The 21116-nt window shown below is 54.0% G+C and overlaps 1 protein-coding gene across 1 annotated transcript; it reads right to left on the bottom strand.

The window, feature by feature from the left end:
* Window positions 1–202: 202 nt before the first annotated feature.
* On the bottom strand, window positions 203–16871 carry LOC148592713 (antigen WC1.1-like). Its single transcript, XM_088534051.1, has 14 exons — window positions 16646–16871; window positions 15288–15596; window positions 14740–15045; window positions 13469–13786; window positions 13073–13387; window positions 11048–11362; window positions 10297–10359; window positions 9899–10213; window positions 3061–3096; window positions 2647–2784; window positions 1818–1913; window positions 1300–1377; window positions 708–860; window positions 203–460 (listed from the first exon to the last, which is right to left on the bottom strand). Exons 1-14 carry the CDS (start codon window positions 16854–16856, stop codon window positions 204–206), a joined length of 2910 nt encoding a protein of 969 aa, XP_088390177.1. The 5' UTR covers window positions 16857–16871; the 3' UTR covers window position 203.
* Window positions 16872–21116: the final 4245 nt, after the last annotated feature.

The raw sequence follows: 21116 nt of genomic DNA, 5'->3' as shown, positions 1-21116 counted from the left end.
TTTGTGCCGCTTCACCCTCCCTGATCAGCTTTGGGGAGACATCCAACACCTGGGGAGGGAAACACAATCTCTGGGTCAAACTCCCACATGGTTTTAATAAGAACAAATAGCAATGCATGGGATAAAAGTAGAGAAAAGATGAGAGAGGCAATGTCCAGCTCTTTCTGCTACTAGTGGCAGAAGGGAGAGCGGATCTCTGTCACTCATGACTCTCCAAGCTGCACAGATCTCTCTTCTGTCCCAGCTGCACCCAATCTCATGGCAGTGATGGGCTCTCTCAGACCTGGGTTCAGGGACAGTCTGGCACCAGGGTCCAGTCTCACAGCCTTGGTGTCCTCATGAGGATGTGCCAGGGATGCTCCTTCAGCATCATCATACGCTGTGTCTGCGAAGGGAAAGGATGGGGCTGCTCTGATTGCCCTGGGGGCTCCATCACATCCCCAGCAGCGCACGTTCCCCACTGGAAGCAGCAAGGCCAGTGCATTGCAGTCTGCCCCACACACATGCCCCTCCTGGGCTGCGAATCCCCTTCCTGTCTCTCACTGCCTGAGACCTTCAGTCCCCTAATCCCACCCCAGTCTCCTCACCAGGAAAACTCCTGAGGCAGGTACCCTCCCCATGCCGGGAGGCCGGGCTCTCAGGCTGCTGCCACTCTCCTGGCACTGGGGACAGCACCCCAGGAGCCAGCAGCTGCATTTCCCCCTCACCTCTCTGTGCCTCCTCAAACCATTCACCATCCTCTGCTTCCCTGGGTGCTTCCCAGTCTTGCTGGCCAGGAACAGGATCCTCCCCAGGGTCAGATACTTCTCTGGCATCATCATAGCCATCCACTGGGTCACCTGTGGGCAGGACAGGGACCTCTGAATCAAGAGAGGAGCTGGTGATGACAGGAGCCCTCCCACAGAGCAGAGGAAAGAAGGACATGAAGGAACACAGGGCAGAGACACGGGTGTTGGCAGGGCCACAGAAGGTCCAGCATCCTGGATCCAGGGTTATGGGAGTGTGTGTGAGGCAGCAGGGTGCCCTCTCCCCCTGCCACAGGGATAGAAGAGCTGGAGTCTGCACCGGGGCTGGGGATTCCCTGGGACAAACTCAGAGCCTGATGGAGGCAGGGACAAGTTGAGCCCAAAAAGGCCCCATTCAGGCACCCAGCTCAGTGGGGCATGTCCAATGCTTGCCTACACTGCATGACTCCAGAGTCATTCCTGAAGGCAATTCCTCCCCATCCCAATGGTGACACTCAGTGACACAGCTATGGGGAGGAGAGACCAACCCTTCCCCTGCCTCCCTGCCCGTTACCTGGTGCTGACCCAGGATGTTCCTCACTGTCCCTGGGCTCGAGCTGCAGCTTGGTCAGGGAGCCCTCTGAAGAGGAACATGGCAAGAGGAGCAGCAAGTGTTATCGGGATGAGCCCTGCTGACCCTGTCAATTGTCAGCCCTGCTGGGGATGGGGACCCACCTAGCAGGGACTGCGTGGGGAGGACAGCCCAGGGCTTGTCCTGCTCCCATGGGACAAATCCCATCTCCAAGGGCCTTTCAGAGCAGCCCTGGCCACCCCCTTCCCTTACCCAGCAGGTACAACCGATGGGGGCAGCAGGACAGGCAGGGAGAAGCTGTGCCCGCGGGTTGGGATGGGCAGAGCAGGTCGGGAGGAAGCTCCTCGCCTGAGCCCAGCACTGGGCTGCTCTCCTGAAGGAACCCGTGACCCCAGCACTGAGGGGACAACTGGCCCGAGGGCTGCAACGGTCCCATCGTGGGTTAGGGCCAGTGGAAAGGGCCCTGCCATGTGCTCTGTTCCAGAACCGACCACACAGACCTGGAGGACCGAACCTCGCCTGCTTCTCCCACACTTGGCTGTAGTCGATCCCCTGGTACACGGCCTCAGAGAGGGGCTCCAGAGATCTCCTGGAGGCTGAGGATATGGGCAGGATTGGCACAGGCACATGGAGAGAGGAGAAGGACCCCGATGTGGGCACTCAGCCCTTCCACCCTAGCCAAACGAGTGCTGACCCCACAGCCCAGACCCACTGCCCTGCCCAGGCACAGTCAGATCCCCAGTGACAGCAACGCCCCCGTGGAGATGGCCTGGGGCAATGTCACCTCATGCTCTCTTTTCAGACACAGCCCCCAATGTCTCTTTTGGCGCCAAGTCAGTCCCTGCTCTGACCAGGGAACAGCTCCCATAGCTCCTCTCCCCAGAGAGCTTCTCTCTCTCTGCCAGGCTGGTCCATAAAATGATTCTGCCCTGACATGGGTGAACAGGGCAGGACAGAGAGAGCAGCCCAGGGACCGACTCCCACTCTGAGAGACTCCCTGCCCTGAGCTCCTCTTGGCACCGCTCCTGCCCCACAGCCTCCCCTAGCACTGTCCAGAGCGCAGCCAGCAGCGTCCCTGGATGTCTCCTGCTGCTCCCATCTCCCCCAGCCCCTCGCTGCCTTTTCTCACCTCCTCCATCACCACCTCCTCCTGCATCAGCACTCCCACAGCTCCTGCTTGCAGGTGTCCGACAAACAGTGAAGGAACAGGGAATAAGGCAGGAGGCAGCACCCCACCCCAGCCCCTCTGTGCCCTCACACACACCCCACAGCCCCCACAGGGCTGTCAAGAGGCATCGTCCACCCTGGTACCACTGGGGAAGGACCCACCTCTGCGTTGAGCCCTGGCTCTTTGCACTTGCCCTGCCAGGAGGGCCAGGAGCAGGCAGAGCAGGGCCCCCAGGATGATGCAGATGACAACAGGCACGGAGACTCCTCCGCTTTCCCTCACACGCCTCTGGGTGGGATCTGCATGGGCAGTGACAAGGACGAGGCAGGCCCTCGCCTGGGGCACGTTGGGGCCCAGGGACACCCCAGTCCTGACCCATCGCACATGGCAGGGCTGGGGGGCCCTGCACTGGCATCTGTCACACTGCTGGGTACTCACAGCCCTCCACAAATCCACCCGCTCCCACCTCTGGCCTCCTTTCTGAGGCCCTGCACCCCAGTACAGGCCCCTTCCCTCGGGCTGCAGGTCACAGCCTGGCCCCAAGGAGACCCAACCCAGGGAGCAGGGCAGGTTACCTGCTCGTGGGGCTGCTGTTGTCATCCTGGGTGCAGCTGCAGAGCAGGGAGAGAGACGTGGTGTTGGAACCAGGCGCAGGACAACTGCACAGGCCTTTACGGGAGCCGAGCCGGATTACAAGACACGATCCCAATATGAGTTTAGATCTTGCTCCATTTATTAGCGGAAGTGCACATATATTTATACCTACAAGCATCTGAGGGATATCCAGGTTAGCTACGATTGGTTGCTAGGGAGGTTGCTATGTCCCGGCCGCATAGGCTCTTTCCCAGCTCTGCAAAGTTGTTTACCAGAGACAGCTAACTACTCTTTCCCACATAGCTCCCCATTCCCAGCCGGCCAAGGACAACTCACTAACACTCCCCAGTACATTATCAGCAAGGCGCAGGTGGTGCAGATTCTCAGCACAGTGCAGATTCCCAGCACAGTGCAGATTCTCAGCACAGCATTTCTCTACAATTCCCCCTTTTTTCTTTTGCACTAATAAAGCCTTGCTGGTAAGTGAGAATACCTTATGTCTAAAACATGCAAAAACACAATACCTTATGTCTAAAACATGCAAAAACACAGCCAAAAACTACAAGGCATAAGCAATAGAACAACTAGTAACATTAGCCGCGATTTAGTAATACATGCACCCATCCCCAAGTCTGTGTTGGTCTGCAAGGTCTTCCCAGTCAAAGAGTCCGACGTCCTGCTGAGCAGCGTCTGTTGTCTATTGATCTGCTGATGGGCAGTTCAAGGACTCTCGATCATTTCATCACGGAGGTTTTACCAACCGCCTGGAGCCGTAAGGTGTCCTCGATCTCCAAGCCATTCCTCTATAAGTCCTCCTTTTTTCTTTTGCATTAACCAGGCGTTATGAGTAAGGGAGGATAGCATTCGCCTTAAGCATGCAAAGGCACAGCTGACTAAGCCTAGGATTAAAAGCATAATAATCAAAAGCATCAAACTTGTTTTAAGCAAGGATTTCAGCCACCCACCAATACCCAATAAATTAGTTAACCCATCCAGTCCAAAGAAGCCCACATCTTTTTGTATCTTCTGGGCGTGTTCCATCAGCTGTTGGATTTGCTGGTGGATTGCCTTAGAGTGGTCTTGCAGATCCATACAGCACATTCCTTCAAAGTCTTCCCATCTGTGCCCATGGGCTAGCAGCAGGAAGTCGACGGCTGCTCTGTTTTGTAGCACCGCATGTTGCACCTGTGATAAATCTCGCGCAAGATTAGAGAGGACATGACTGGTGACATTTGCTTGTTTAACCACCCAGCAAGATAGGGTGTCTAAGACTTTGTGAGCTCGCGCCGCTGCCGCCCCCGGTACAAAGAAGGATGTCAAAATTACTTCCCACTTGGACCAGAGTCGGACGTTGTCGTTACAGTCCTCCGTCTGGGTTATGCTACGTGCCATTCGTCGAGTTCTTCTTTTGACCCTGGTGCTGTTAGGATGGACCCAGGGGAAAGCCATACTTACTTGGCCTACTGTACATGGACCCCCTATGGGCTTTGATGGAATTCCGGACCAAGCCCGGTTGCCACATATGAGAAAATATCCTGCAGGCAACGTTCGAGGGGTTACAGGGCTGGATCCCGGATGTGAGGAATTGTGGGACATCTTACCACACCATTTATTCCAACGACTCCCGTTGCCGATTGGGTACAACCAGGTGGGCGCCTGAGAGCTACTGCGACAATTATTATTATAACCCGAAGCGCAACCCTTATGCGATGCATTAATATAAAGGCAAAGAGAAGCATTAAGAGAATCTATTAATTCTATCTCCTGTGGTTCAGGCCCTGCAGGCAGGTTGTGGCTCCAAAGATCGAAACAGTTGATTCCCGTTGCCAAGTTCTCGAGTACTGTCAATCTTTTCAAAGTTTGAGGATTCCCAAAGACGGCATTGCCTTTACTGCATTCCAGAAATACTTCCACGTGGTCTCGTTCACAGGTACCCCAACTAGACATGTTACAAAGGGGGTACTAGGGGTGGCCAGACTAGCGCAGAAGCGCGTGGTATTTAGCTCTCGAGCTAAGGTCACCCAGATGTTTTGTCCAGGATCAAACAATCGTGGATGGTAACCTGGAGCCCCTTCCGTCCCAGAGCCCAGTACCCAGAACATCAGCAACGCTGCTGCCCACCACTGTCCTGCATGTCCCTTCTGACAGGACGGTCCCTCGTATCCGTGGGTCCTTTCGCAGGGCGAGTCCATCTGCTGGGGACCCATAGTGGACCTGTGGGTGTAGAAACACACATATGCCCTCGACCATTGAATACAACTTCTGCTGGACCCTCCCATAACCTGGTCCGAGGGTGCCAGTAGTGCACGCTCATAGATGATTCTTGTATCTTTTGACTACGGACCCGCTGCGCGTGCACCCACATGGGGGGTTCCGTGTCATCTCCAAACACACAAAGATGGTTTAATACAAACAGTGTATAGGACAACCGTTCTTTTGGGTCTGTCATTTCCTTAAATTTCATCAGGTAATCTTTTAAGGTGCGATTAGCCCGTTCTACCATGGCTTGGCCAGTGGGTGAATTTGGAATTCCCCTGACATGCTTAATACCCCATTTTTCGCAAAACGGATGAACACTGTCACTGGCATATGCCGGACCATTGTCTGTCTTAATCACTTCTGGGACTCCTAATACTGCAAAGCAAGCGGTTAGATGTTTTTTCACATGAAGGGCTCTTTCCCCAGGCTGAGCGGTTGCCCATATTACATGCGAGTAAGTATCGATAGACACATGCACATACTTAAGTCGAGCAAACTCCGGAACATGTGTTACATCCATTTGCCATATCTCTAATGCCTTCAGGCCCCTGGGATTCACACCAATGCCCAGACCTGGCCCATGATGACTACTCTGGGGACAGGCCTGCACAATTCCGCGGGCATCGGACATAGTTATACCATACATCCGGATCAGGCCTTTGGCATTAGTGTGGAACTGTTCATGAGCAATACGGGCGATTTCAAAACAACTCAGTGGCCCATGCTCACGCACCAAGCTCACTAACCGGTCAGCCCGATCGTTACCCTCCCCCAAACCTAGTGTCCATTGATGACTCCGGACGTGGATGATACAGAATGCTGTCGAACGCCACCTCACCGCTCTTTTGATTTGTAGAAACAGCTGGAACAATCGCTGGTTAGAAGTTTCTTTCAAAAGAGCATCCTCAATTCGCTGTACTACTCCGACGACGTACAGGGAGTCCGATACAATATTCAACGGGGTGTCCTTCCAGTGCATCAGCGCCCATGCGACAGCTGCCAATTCTAAAGTCTGCAACGAGTCACCTTCTACCGCTTGTAGGGTGTGGGCTTTCCATAGGTCTTTCTCCTTCCAGGTGATGGCTGCCCTTCTGGAAGATTTTCCTGCATCTGTGAACACCGTGAGGCCATCACGCAGAGGTCTTTCTACACACTTTGGTCTTTCTACCCACGAATAGCTGGTAAGGAAGTGGCCAAGCTTTCCTGCAGGCCTTTCCGAAGTCACCTCCCCAGGGAACTCCAGGAGCGCTAGCTGCAGCGCAGTGGAGTGCCACAGGGCCCATTCCAAATCTGCCGCCTGCAGGGGAAGGTGGATCGCCGCCGGCTCACCCCCTGAGACTGCCAGCACCCGAATTCTCCCACGGCGGATCATGTGAGCCACCGCTTCCAACCGAGGGGTCACACTCTTGCACGGTTGAACTGAGGAGAAAATCCATTCTAAAACTGCAAGGTAGTCTTCTCCCCCTTTTTTCTTTTGCCACTGCATGACTACCGCCGTAAGGGAATTCTCCCGTGAAAGAATGAGAAGGCGCAAAGGCAATTCTGGAAGATACCGTGGGCATAAGCGCGTAGCTACTAACTCCCCTAATCGTTCGACACAGGCTTGCTGCGCTGGCGTGAGCAAAATCGGCTTCCCAGCGTCTGTACCTTTGAGCAAAGGACGTAGTGGCTCAAGGTCCTCATTAGAAATACCCAGCAATGAACGCACCCATTGTAGATCTCCCATTAGGGTCTGCACATCAGTTAATGTACGTAAATTCACATGTAAGGTAACCTTTTGAGGAGCGACTGTGGATTCTGTAACAACCCAGCCAAGGTATTTCCATGGGCTGGTATGCTGTACCTTTTCCGGAGCGATGACCAGACCGGAGCTGCTGAGTGTGTTGGCGATTGCTTCCTCATCTTCTGTCGTGAATCGAGTCTTTCGGGCAAACAGGATGTCGTCCATATAGTGGTAGATGATGGTATCAGGCCATCGTTGTCGGAGAGGCTGTAAGGTAGCAGCGACAAACATCTGACACATGTTTCGCATACCTTGAGGCAGGACGACCCACTGGAAACGCTGTGCCAGTTCTGCATGGTTCACCGAAGGTAGCGTGAAGGTGAACCTCGAGGAATCCTCCGGATGTAAGGGAATGGTATAGAAACAGTCTTTTAAATCCACAATCAATAGATCCCACCCCTGAGGTAACATGACAGGGGATGGAATCCCCGGCTGTAGCGCACCCATAGGTTCCAGTATCCGTAATGACACAAGCATACCCTTTCCCCCAGGTTATCAAGTCCAAGGCTCCCGTCCATTTTCCCATGTTCCAGGCTCTCAGCATCACCTTACACGGACCCGTTTTTACTTCTGTTAGGGCCCCCTTTAGCCCAGCCCTATGCTTGACCATCCGAGGGACCAGGCTACCCTGGTGCAATCTCAAAAATTTAAAACGTATACTGCTCTTGCCAATTTTTCGTTTTTCGTAGCTGGCATTTCAGCGTTTGGTTCATATGTTCCACTATGTCATGGTCCTCAGGATGCAATGGTATGGTGAAAAAACAATCTTTTAAATCAATTAGTAAGTATTCCCCTAAGCTCTGTCCAAGGATACAAGTCAGAGTATGGCTCCCTTTTTTCTTTTTTTTTTTTTTTTTGAGTTTATCTAACAAGTTCTGGACCCAGCCAGGCCGTTCTTCAGGCGCGACGGGGGGCGGTCCGGAAGCGGGGGCACAGACGGTGTAGGCACCGCAGGTGCAGGCACCGGGGCAGGCACGGGCGGGGGGTTTGGCGATGGATCTCCAAACACCAGCCGTTGTCGGTGGCGTGGCGGTCCCGGTCCTGAAGTGCTCGCAAAGGCGGACATGACTCCGGCGGCCACTTTGCTTTTGGCTTTCACATCGGATTTGAATACTAGGTGGGCCTCGGCTTTGAACCCATTCTCTCTGCACCAGATCAAAAGCTTGCAGAGGGTCTGTTCTTCAGTAGCTTGCTCCAGGGATTGGACGAGCCTATTCACCAAATTTCCGTAGGACTCCCGCAATCCCTGCTTCACCATCGTAAATGATGGGGCCTTTCGTTCTGACGGCACTAAAAACAGCGCCTGCTTCCGTGAAGCATTATACATGGGCATCGAGTAGGTTAGCTGAGTCGCGGGGTCACCATAGAGATCCCGTCCCATAAGCATCTGCCCAGTCACACCACACAACGGATCTCCCGAGATGTTACGTGCGTTCACCACCTCTTGGATTTGTTTCTCCCACTCCCGTTCCCATAACAGATATTGCGCGGGAGTGAGGAGGACCTTCGCTATCATTACTTCTTGCCACGTACAACCCAAGTCCTTAGCCGTTTTACTACCCCCAATGGTGGCATCGCAGAGAGAGTCCCCTATCTCCTGCCACTCAGTGGCACTATACATAAGTTCCAGAGTCTGCAGATGTCCCATCTCTTGTGCCCATCGTAACAACTCATAGAGTTTCTTTGTACTCACAGCCGCCTCTCGCTTGGCGAGAATATACAATAGCAGCTGTGTTGCCGCCCCCCAGTCCATGGTTAAGGCGGTCTTCGCGGAGGGGCCCCGACGGCTCAACCGCCCCCGCCCCTAGACCCTGTGCCCAGCACTGTCCCGGCGGTGTGGGTACCTCACACCGGACGCCGCTTCCCAGCTCCTCAATCCTCCGTCACGCTGTGGTGACCCTGGATTTTCCGCGATCCTCCGTCAAGCCGCGGTGACTCCGGATCTTCCGCCCGCGGATCTTCCCCCGTCAGCCGTGGCTATCCAGGATCTCCGACCTGCCACAGCACCTTCCTGCCGCCAGGTCCCGACGACCCTGCCGTTGGGTCCCTGTTCGGGCGCCAGATGTTGGAACCAGGCGCAGGACAACTGCACAGGCCTTTACGGGAGCCGAGCCGGATTACAAGACACGATCCCAATATGAGTTTAGATCTTGCTCCATTTATTAGCGGAAGTGCACATATATTTATACCTACAAGCATCTGAGGGATATCCAGGTTAGCTACGATTGGTTGCTAGGGAGGTTGCTATGTCCCGGCCGCATAGGCTCTTTCCCAGCTCTGCAAAGTTGTTTACCAGAGACAGCTAACTACTCTTTCCCACATAGCTCCCCATTCCCAGCCGGCCAAGGACAACTCACTAACACTCCCCAGTACATTATCAGCAAGGCGCAGGTGGTGCAGATTCTCAGCACAGTGCAGATTCCCAGCACAGTGCAGATTCTCAGCACAGCATTTCTCTACAACGTGGCTGTGCCTGTGCATGTCCCCTCCAAGTGCCATCAGAACAGTCCTTCCCTGGGTGCCCATGACAGGCCCTGGGCTCTCTGCTCTGGGCCATGGGGAGGACAGCACGGACAGCCCAGGACAGGCATTCAGGGGGCTGCAGAACCCCACAGGAAAGGGCATGAGGACACCCTGCCCCATAACATCTGCTCCCCACCTGGCACCAGGCACCCAACCTCTGCAGGGACATCCCTGCTCTGAGGAGTCTGGGGCCCTGTGAGGGCCCAGCTGGGATAACATGTCCCCAAACAAGGGGACCAAGCACTGCCACTCACCGGAGCAATTCACAGCAACATCTTCCTTGTGCTGGCAGGCACCGCTGTTGCCACACTGCACCGTGCACTCCCAGAGAGACCGCTCCGTCCCTCTGCACTTCACTTGCTGCAGCCAGATGGGACCCGTCCCCTCCCCAAACGCAGCCTCCCCCAGGGCAGACACGGCAGGGCCGCAGCCCAGCTGCCTGCAGGCCACCTCAGCATCCTTCATGTCCCAGGAGTCGTCACACACCGTCCCCCAGGCGCCGTGGTGCCAAACCTCCACTCTGCCCGAGCAGCTGTCCTCTCCTCCCATGACACGAATCTTCTCCATCTCTGGAAAACACAGAACCCTCCGTGTCATTGGGGTGGTTGGGAGGGCCTGGCCAGGTGAGAAGGGCACAGGGAGCAGCAGTTACCTGTGCAGCTCGTAGAGTTGGGGCACTCTGCCGCTAGGGCTGGAGGGGTTTCTGGACGTCTCCCTGTAGAAGGAAACGCTACAGTGAAGGAAGGGGCTGCTTTATGGGGGTCGTGGACAGGATCAGGACTGACCTGTGCTTGAACCTCCCAGCACCTCCCCCTGCTCGTGGACAAAGGTGAACCCCCCTGATAATGCAGTGTGTAACAGTGCTGAACTCCAGGGTTACCCTGGCTGCTCACCCCAAGAGGTTTCCTGGTTAGCAGAGGAGCAGGAGCATGTCCCCAGGGGGAGGCTGTTTCTGAGCTCTGGTGCCAGCACTGCCCTGAGCATGGCCTGGTTCCTACATAACCTTGAGCCACCAGCACCGTGTTCTCTCCCCATTCCCATTTCCTCAGCAAAACATGGCCATGAGTGGACTGCTCTGCATGGACTTCCCAAGCTAAAAGGTGATTGTCCCGGCCCTGTCTATTCACAACAGACATCAACAGGCACCTCCAAGAGGTATCCAAGGTGCCAGAGAGGAGATCACCAAGGTGAGGTGGAGGCTGCATGTGCCTCTTCCCCTCCTTGGCCATGTGGGTAGCTCAGGGCAGCTACTGCTCATGGATATGCTGTATTTGTGTCACTGACAGCAGAATGATCTCATATGGAAAGTAAAAGCCACTCCAGACCCCTTCTCAACATTGTGCCTTGCTGAACAGGGAGCGAGACCTGCTGTGAGCTTTGCGCCCACATGGCTCCAGCATTACCATTGCAGGTGATGTGGGTCTCTTTTCGTTGGTCATCACAGGACTGTGGGTTCCAGGGATCAGAGGGGCACTGCCAAAAGGAGCTGTTCCTCTTTCCACACTCAACATGATCCAGCCATGTATGGCCAGATACCTTCCTATATGGCAGGTCTGTTTCAAGGAATCCTCCATCTCCACAGCCCAGCTGTTTGCACACCAGAGACACGGTGCTCGAAGTCATCGAGTTGGAGCAGACACTCCCCCATGACCCGTTGTAGAAAACCTGCAGGCGCCCAGAGCAGCCATCACTGTTCTCCAGCCTCAAGGCCACAAACTCTGGAAGGAAAAACACAAAGCTGGGGGGAACAAGCTGGTCCTGAAGTGAGCAGAGATAAACATAACAAGAATTCCTTAGGGCATTCTATGGCATCCATGAATAGGGAGGTTTATTCTAAGAATCACAGAATGCTTAAGGTTGGAAGGGACTTTTAGAGGTCATCTAGTCCAATCCCCTTGTACACACAGGGTCACCTAGAGCATGTGACACAGGAATGCGTCCAAGCGGGGTTTGAAGATCTCCAGAGAACGAGACTCCACAACCTCTCTGGGCAGCCTGTTCCAGTGCTCTGTCACCCTTACTGCCAATAAATTTTTCCTTAAGTTTCTGTGGAACTTTTGATGCTTTAGTTTTTGGCCATTTCCTCTAGTTCTATCAGTGGCTACCACTGAAAAGAGGTCAGTACCATCCTCCTCACTGCCTCCCTTGAGGTACTTATAGACACTGCTCAGGTCCCCTCTCAGCCTTCTCTTCTCCAGGCTGAACTGGCCCAGCTCCCTCAGCCTCTCCTCATAGGGCAGATGTTCCAGGCCCCTGATCATCCTTGTGGCCCTGCACTGGACCCTTTCCAGCAGCTCCACATCCCTCTTGTACTGTGGAGCCCAGAACTGGACACAGTACTCCAGATGTGGCCTCACCAGGGCTGAGTAGAGGGGCAGGATCACCTCCCTTGACCTGCTGGAGAGGCTCTTCTTAATGCAGCCCAGGATCCCATTGGCCTTCTTGGCCACGAGGGCAACTGCTGCCTCATGGTCAACTTGTCGTCCACCATGACACCCAGGTCTTTCTCTGCAGAGCTGCTCTCCAGAAGGTCAGTCCCCAGCCTGTACTGGTGTGTGGGGTTATTCCTCCCCAGGTGCAGGACCTTGCACTTGGCCTTGTTGAATTGCATGAGGTTTTTCACCGCCCAGTTGTCCAGTCTGTCCAGGTCCCTCTGGATGGCAGCGCAGCCCTCTGGGGTATCGGCTACTCCTCCCAGTTTCGTATCATCAGCAAACTTGCTGAGGGAGCACTCTGTGCCTTCATCCAGGTCATTGATGAATAAATTGAACAGGACTGGACCAAGGACTGACCCCTGGGGGACCCCGCTAGCCAAAGCCCTCCAACTAGACTCTGCACCGCTGATCACCACTCTCTGGGCCCTGCCATCCAGCCAGTTCCTAATCCACCTCACTGTCCACTCATCTATCCCACATTGCAGGAGGATATTGTGAGGGATGGTGTCAAAAGCCTTGCTGAAGTCGAGATAGACGACATCCACCACTCTCCCCTCGTCTATCCAGCTGGTCATTCCATCATAGAAGGCTATCAGATTAGTCAAGCATGACTTCCCCTTGGTAAATCCATCCTGACTACTCTTGAGCACCTTCTTGCCCTCCACGTGGCCCCCGTGCCTCCACCAAGAAGCAGGGAGTCTTCTAGGCATGCCAGGGCTCAGGTAGTGAGAGGGCCCTGCCAGCAAGGCACTGTTTTACTAAGGGAGCAGAGAGAAGCACCCAATGTGCAGCACTACCCTCCCCCCTGATCTGTGGGGACACCTGTGCTCTCCCTATAGCCCTGAGCAGGTCCTGTGGGGACTGTGCATGGGTGTCTCCAGGACCGGGCAGGAAGGGGGCTCAGGGCAGTCGGGGCAGTTCCACCATGTCCAGCTTCTCCCTCGTCCCCTCCTCATGAAGCACCAGGCTCCCACCACGGCTGCCCGCACAGACCTGAGCAGATGACTCCTGCATCCTCTTTGTGCCTGCAGTTGTGCTGCCCCCAGGACCTGGCCGGGCATTCCCAGAGAGCAGCTTCATCCCCGGAGCAGTTCACGTCATCCAGCCAGATGCGCCCAGAGCCTTCCCCGTAATGAGCAGAGCCGGTGAAATTCACAGCCACCCCGCAGCCCAGCTGGCGGCAAACAACGGTGGCGTCCAGCAGGTCCCAGGAGTCGTCACAGACGGTCCCCCAGGTGCCGTTGTAGAAGATCTCCACTCTCCCAGCGCAGCGCCCTGCCCTGTGCACCAGCCGGACCCGCCGGCTCCCTGCACCCAGGAGAAACCCGGCTGTCAGGGGCTTGCAGCCCTGGGGAGCACAGCACATTGGGGACCGTCAGAGCAACTCACCCGAGCAAACCACCCCCACGTCCTCAGCAATTCCTGCAGGCGCTGCCGCAGGCAGGGAGGTGTTGCAGAGGGTCAGGTGAGTCTCCTTCCCTGCACACTGGACCCTTCTCAGCCCCACGGGGCCCGTCCCTCGCTCAGGCTTCGGTGGGTTGTAGGCTTGCTCTGCCTCTCCGCACTGGAGCTGCCGGCACACCACGCTGGCATCATTCAAGTCCCACTGGTCATCCAGGACTCGGACCCATGTCCCATTCAGGGGCATCTCCAGTCGCCCGTCACAGCGGCTTCCTCCACCAACCAGTCGAAGGGATCCAGAGAGTCCTGCTCGAAGAGAGGGGAAATGTCCTGCATGCTGCCTTGATTCCCTTTCTCATGCCCTTGGACATCCTGGAGCTCACCTATCCATATCCAGCTCACAGTGAGGAGCTCAAGGATGGGAGTGCTCCAAGGGATTTTGTTTTCCAGGCCCTAAAACTTGCTGAGCTCTAATATCATCTCAGTGATGGAAATGGGAAAGCATTGGAGGTCAAGCCAAATCCCTGAGCCACCAGATATGTCCTTATGGATGAATCTGGAGCAGCTTCAGCAGCAGGAAGTGGTGGCCTGTACGAGGCCTGGGTGACAGGGTGAGCAGTAGCCTTGCTCCATCCTCAAGCTGGGACTGGCTCCTGCTGGGACAGCTCTGCCCTTCTACATCCCTAGGGATCTGGGATGTGGAGCTTGTGTCCTTAGCAAGAAGCAGAGGGATGAGGGCCTTCTTTACAAAACAGGACAAGTTTGAGGTTCATACTGACAAGGAGCAAGGGCAAACCCCAGCCCCAAGGTGCTGCTCAGCATCAGGAATTGCTCCTGCTGGGTGCACTCATGGTCCAGTCCCCGCAGGCTATTGGACCAGGTTATGGTCTGGGATGGGGGTATGGGCTGCAGGAGGGAGCAGAGGATCTTTCGCACCTGCAGGGAGTGGAGCTGTGTCCCACAGTTCCCTCCTTGGCCTGTGCCCCAGGAGAGAACAGAGGAGCCCAGGCCTGGTGGTGGCCCCAAGGCCTGAACCAGATGCCCTGGAGCAGCAGAGATGCCGGCTCCCTGCTCAGCTCTCATCTCCCCCAAGAAAACGCGCTCTGCAGGAGCAGGCAAAACTCTCTGAATCCCACCATGGAAACCCATAGTTTCTCCAGCAGGAAATTCAGTTTGTCACTGCCAGGAGCTCCCCTGCTTTGTGTTTCCAAGTCACACAAAAGGGGCAAAATTAGTTAATCCATTTTCCCAGAACTCACCTGAGCAAAAAACACCAGCAATATTGTCAGGTGAGCATGGGGACACCCCAAGAGCAGTCACAGGGCACTGTCCCAAATGGGATTCAGTCCCATTACAGTGGAAAGTGTCTCTCCAGACAGGGCCTGTTCCTCTCCCAAAGTGCCCTCCTGCAGGAATGGACTCAGCAAATCCACAGTTGAGTTGATGACAGAGAACATGAGCGTCGGAGATGTCCCAGCCAGAGCCACAGAGGGTTCCCCAGGTTCCCTCCACCTCAATCTCCACTCGCCCGGAACATGCTGTGCTGCCATTCACCAGCCTGAATCCTGGATATATTACAAAAGGAAGTGAGGGTCTTTAGAGAGGATCACTTTGTGCTCTAGCTCATCATCCCAAGATAGAAATGCCAGAGATACAATTTCCTTTGCTTCCAGCACTGCAGGACTGCAGACAACCACTCCATCTCTCCTGAACTCACACCATGCTCAGCATGGTCACTTTCCTGCTCCCCTATCTCTTAGCATATAGCTTGTGAGTGGCATTTCACACCTCCTCCCCGAATGCTCACGTGTGCAGGTGACACCAGCGTAGTTGGCATGGCTGCAGGTCTGGTTGCTGAGGGACCTCCTGGGGCAGGAGGAGAGGAAGGGCTCATTCCCCACACACTGCAGCTCTCCATCCCAAATGGGACCGACCCCCTCTCCAAAGTGAGCTCCCCCACGGACAGACAGGGCAGCACCACACTGCAAGTCCCTGCAGATCACGTCAGCAGCATTCACATCAAAGTGTGAGTCACAGACTGTTTTCCACTGGCCTGCATCTCTGATCTCCACACATCCTGAACAGGGGCTGTTTCCTCCAACGAGACGAACAAGTCCTGGGGGAAAAAAAGAATTAAAAACCCCACAATGACAGGGAGTTGCCACAAGCTTGTGGCAGTTACATACCATGGCAGCCACATTCATAGGGTCCCATTAACATCAAACAGCAGCTCTCAATAGGTTCTGATGACACAAATCCTTCAAGACCCCTGCACCTCCTCTCACACCCACACAGTGCTCTGGAGCTTGTCTCAATCACATACCCATAGCCACAGGCACTGCTCAGGGAAATGCTGCTGCCCCACAGGCTGCCCCACTGCCCAGCACAGATCCCCAGCACTGCAGCCCTAACGGTTGCTGCAGCCTGTTCAGCCCTGCAGAGCTCAGAGACAGCCTGGGGAATTGCCTCGGAACAGCCCAAAATGCTCCCTGTTCCCAGGGTGTCCTGCACTGTCGAAGGGGTCAGTGACACAGACCCAGCAGGACCAGCCTGTTCCTGTGGTGACATGGGAGGGAGCAGAGAGCGGCCCCACAGACACCAACCCAGAGCTCGCGGGGGGCTGGTCCTTACGGGGTGGCCCTGGACAAGGGGTGCCCTGCTCATCCCCCTGCTTCTCTGCCCCAGGCCCTGCTCTTGTCCCCTCTGAAAAGCCACTTCGGGTCAGCCAAGGCACTCCTGTCTGTGAGGAAAATGACTGCAGGAGCCTCAGGCATCTTGTACCATTTCCCCAGCCATGGGGTGCCGAGCAAGTCATCCTGAGGTCTGGGGCACAGGGACACCCAGCACTGCCAGGAATATTCTGGCAGAACTTGAGGAGATTGATGGAGACCTAGAACCTGTAGGACAGTGTGAGGGATTCATTTCTCAGCCTCAGGCACCATCCGAGGGTGGGCTGAGCCCCCAGGATCCTGACGGGGTCTGTGCACCCCATGGTGGGCTCACCTGGGACTTTCCCCAGGAACAGCAGCAGCTGCAGTAGTGCAGTGAAAGTGGCAATGCCAGGGCCTGAGCTGGTACCCACACACTGCTCCTTCAGGGCACAGCCTGGTTAGTCCCCTGATCCCAGGCCCCACTCCAGAGGTGAGGAACTGGATGACTCCTTACCTGAACAAACAACTCCGGCGTCCCAAGGATGAATGCAGTTGTAGTTACCCCAACCATCATGTGCGCACTCAGACAAGGCGGTCTCGGTGCCTTGACATCTTACATAGCCCAGCCAAATCTGGCCAGATCCTGGCCCAAAATATCCGTATGGAGGGACACGGACAGCAAATCCACAGCCAAGCTGCTTACAAACTACAGCAGCAGCTTTCATGTCCCAGAAAGAAACACCACACACAGTCCCCCATTGGCCCTGATGTTTCACCTCCACTCTCCCAGCACAGCAGCTGTCTCCATCCTCCAGCCTCACCTCCGCAGCACCTTCAAACACAGACACAGGGTCGGTTAGGAGGGCACTGACCCCAGCACTGTTGCAGTTCAAATGGCTGCAGCGACCTGGTTCAGGGACGGCACGGCGACCACCCCCAAACCACTCGGGCTATCAGCTAGTTGACAGCAATGTGGTGGACGGCAAATGGCGTTTATTGATGGGAAACAAGGTGTTATATATCTAGGTTTACAACGTCACATCCATCTGCTTACACCATAGACTAAACACTATTGGCTACTAGGGGCCCTATCTTTCCGTACAGCACGATATCTTCCGGCCGCCGTTCCCTAACTATCTGCAACAACTTCCCCCCTCCCTATGCATAACAAAACTAGCTAAAATACAACTATCTTATTCTTATTACTATCTTATTCTATTGTCGAGGGTCACTCTTGCGCCAAGTGCCAGGGCCCACTCCACAAGCCAGAGCAAACAACACCTCCACACAAAGTGAGGTCAACTCCGCCCTGCTGTTGTCTGTAGCAGGGCTTTATACCGGTGCAGGTGGGCATGCGCTGAGGAGCAGCCCTCATTGGCTACAGGCTCCCAGCTGATTGGTTCTCCTCCAGGTGTTCGGTTGCTAGGCGTTGGTCCAGTTCCCCACAAACTCCACTTTCCTATATATTCTTACTAAGGCCCCAACATCTCCCCCTCTTTTTTCCAAAAAAGAAAAATTAGCAATAAACATTGCAACATTTACAAAAAACAAATTAACATAGCTGTAAACCTCAGCATTTCCCCTCTTTTTACAAAAAACAAAAATTGGCAATACCATGCATCAAAATATTATGAACAAAAACAAAGTAACTTAGTTGCAAGCACAAATATAATCATTCTGGTCACGCTTATGATAGTGTTTCATTTTTAAATTCCCAAGACAAAAGAAAATGGTCTCAAAGGAATACACAATTTCATTTTGCTTACAACCACAGAAATTCTTCTTGGAAAGGTAATTGTGCTCTTCATTTCAGCAACAGGAGAAGGAAAAAATCTTGCCCTTTGGAGCTGGGGAGGATGGGGGTCCAAGTTAGTATGGTCAGACTGGATATGCTATGTTTTAGTTTTCAACCGCTGGAAAGTTCTTCCAGTCACAGAGTCTGCCGCTCTTTTCAGTTCCAGACCTTGAGGAAGCTGTCCCACGATCCTGTTGCCACTGCCATTCCATCATCAGTCACACCTAAGCAACTGACACGGTTATCATGACCGGCAAGGACACCTGCTCTATCAGCTTTCAGTGCATCCCAGACATTGCAATTGAAGTCGTCATAACCAGCTAGGAGGAGACATAGCTGTCCCAGATTATAAGCTTGCCATCCTGGGAGGCACTGACTAGAAGCCTGGAATCAGTCCCCCAGTGCATTGCGTAAATTTTAGCCAAGTGTCCCCAGAGTGCTCTTCTAGTATGCATTTGAATTCTCCCCACAGGGTCAACGTTGGCTGTGATCCGAGTCAAGGTGGCGTTAGCACATGCTTTCCTAGCATCCCTGATTTGGTTTTTCAGTTGCTCGGCCTCCTGGCGTAACTGGTCAAGCTCACTCATTTTCCCGTGCTAAGTTGCACCTCACTGCCACCTCCGAGAGGACCACAAATCTGCTCTTCCATCCGCTGCTCATTATCCTGCCCAGTTTGTCCGCCCGCCCTGGCCTGCTCCCAGCGACACTGCAGCTTGGGGGGGCGGGAGAAAGAGAAGAGGGTGGCGGTTGGGGGAGGGAGGGGGGGGTGTCGCTGGCTCTTCTAATATGTGCACGTCAGTCTCTAATCACTGTGGATTTTGCCACAGAGAGGTTGACTCCTGTGCTTCCTCGGGTTGCGGCGGAGAGTTCGTGGAGGCAGCCATTGTCTGGGGATACTTGTTCGCCGCATCCCTCACAACGCGGCGGCTCCCGTTTCCCTGTATTGGCGTGCCGTTCTTGCGGAACCGTGATCGGCACTCCACTGCCTTATGCCCAAACCTTTGACATCTCGTACAGGTCCCATTAAATCCTCTCGGGGCCATATCCTCCATCCTGAATCTGTTGGGACACTTCCTCCTCATGTGTCCTAATCGACCACATAGGAAACATGTCCCATGAAATCTCCTGTCTTCCTTTCTAGACATTCTTTCTCCTTTAATTGCTGCGGCCAAAGCTGCACCATGTATTTTTGCTTTTTGTTCTTCCTCCATCAATGGCGCTCGGGCACAGGTCTCTATCATTTGGACAACTGAAGCTCCTGGTGGCAAAGTAGCTAACAGTTGCTTGCAAGTTTGGTTTGCGTTCTGAACTGCTAGATCCTTTGCCAATATTGCTTTCATTTCCGCAGGCACATTAGGTGCCATATCCAAGGCTTCCTTCAGTCGATCAACAAAGTTGAAAAAAGACTCATTCGGTTTTTGTGTTATTTTGGTGTATGGCAACTGTGGCGTTCCTATTTGTGGTAGTGCAAGAAAAGTGGCTAGCGCTGCATTTTTCGATTGCTGTAGTATCCTGGGGTGGAGCGCTGCCTGGGCCTCGGTTGCCCGGTAACGCCCATTGCCCATCACTTGATCAAGGGTAGCAACCCTTAATGGATCGTCCATACTGCGATTTAGATTCTCCAATTGTTTTTCCTCTAATCTTTCCTGCCATTTTGCTAACCAAAGCATGTAAGCGGTAGAGGAAAGCAGGAGCTCCATTATCGCTCTGCTATCCGCAGGTACCATATGGGAATATTTAAACAGGGCAGAGACCTGATTTCTCACCAACTTATTGTCGTGCCCATACTGCATTACTGTTTTTTGTATGCCTTGAACAAATTTCCAATCGAGAGGTTCCCACCTAGGGCCCTGGGCTCCCGTCACTACAGGAGCTGCTAGTGGTGTTAATACAAATTCTCCTTGTAACTGAGCATTCTCTATGAGTCCTTTATACCGTGCTCCCGCATTAAATGTTGGATCAATAGGTGGCATTTCCTCATCATTACTTCCACCTGCAGTGGAAGTGGCTGGGAGCTCCAGCAACAATCCTTCTTCAGCTGGGTCACTTGCTCCAGCTGCTTTCTTTTGAATCTTAGGAGCATCTTTTCGTGCCTCCCACTGCTCTAATTGTTTGTCTACATTTTCCAACCCTTCGACTATAGCCCTATGGGCAGCCTTATAGGCTGCCTTCACATCTCTGGCCTTGGACCCACCGTCTAGTCGCCGCATTTGTTCTAATAATTCTGTCATTCTCTCTGCCTGTCCCCAAAGTTCTTGTCGCATTTTTTGAACCACGGCATTATCATCGTCTGATCCATCTGGGATCGGTACTTTAACTGGGTCCACTTCCATTTCGGGCGCTGTGGGGGTTGGTCGCTTTTCCCCCTCCCATTCGGGCGCTGTGGGAGGTGGTCGCTTTTCCCATTCGGGTGCTGTGGGGGGTGGTCGCTCCTCCCCCTCCCATGGGGGGAGATACTCATCCACTCCCCCCCATGCTTCTCGTTCGGCCAAAGTTACCGGACATGCCTGTTTAGGTGAGGTTACCTTTCTCTTATTATCTATTTTCTTACACTGATTTGGCTCAGTATTGTTAGTACATTCAGAACTTTCAGACCCGTTTTCCTCTTCTTCTCCATGGAGCGCTTCCCAGAACGCAATAGCGACTAACCGCTCAAACATAGGCCATATTAGACGAAATGTCTTGGTGAGGCGCCACGCTTCCTCCGAGCCTAATTGTACACCATCCCATAGTTCTCTTCCTACTCGCTCCCACGATTCAAATTTATATGCTTGGGAAGCTTCTTCTATGATTTTTCTCTTCTTACAAAATAGTAATAAATCAGTTAGCTCGGTTTTCGAGACCTCAATCTTAGTTTTTTGAGCAAGCCTTACGAAGCGTTCAACAGTATCATGTTCCATTGCTGTTGCAGCAACTTTCACTCTAGATGCGCCAATTCCCATTCTGACTCACCAGGTTGTGGTCACAATCCGCTTTTCTTCAGTAAGATCCCTCGCGTTCTCGCACGATCACGTCGGGGTCACCAGATGTCGAGGGTCACTCTCGTGCCAAGTGCCAGGGCCCTCCCCACAAGCCAGAGCAAACAACACCTCCACACAAAGTGAGGTCAACTCCCCCTGCTGTTGTCTGTAGCAGGGCTTTATACCGGTGCAGGTGGGCATGCACTGAGGAGCAGTACTCATTGGCTACA

The sequence above is a fragment of the Tinamus guttatus genome, unplaced genomic scaffold (genome assembly GCF_059628265.1).
Source record: "Tinamus guttatus ecotype Peru unplaced genomic scaffold, ASM5962826v1 Tinamus_guttatus_pri_ptg000532l, whole genome shotgun sequence".
NCBI lineage: Eukaryota > Metazoa > Chordata > Aves > Tinamiformes > Tinamidae > Tinamus > Tinamus guttatus.
The sequence above is the reverse complement of the archived record's forward strand: the minus strand, read 5'-3'. Positions and strand labels throughout refer to the sequence as shown.

Bases quoted from the DNA above. Each gene is read 5' to 3' on its own strand.
- LOC148592713 (XM_088534051.1), bottom strand. From the start codon at position 16,856: ATGAAAGCTGCTGCTGTAGTTTGTAAGCAGCTTGGCTGTGGATTTGCT. The intron at 2,785-3,060 runs GTAACCTGCCCT...CTGCCCATGCAG, and splicing joins AACAGCAGCCCCACGAGCAG to ATCCCACCCAGAGGCGTGTG. The intron at 461-707 runs GTGAGGGGGAAA...TGCTGCTTCCAG, and splicing joins GTTTGAGGAGGCACAGAGAG to TGGGGAACGTGCGCTGCTGG.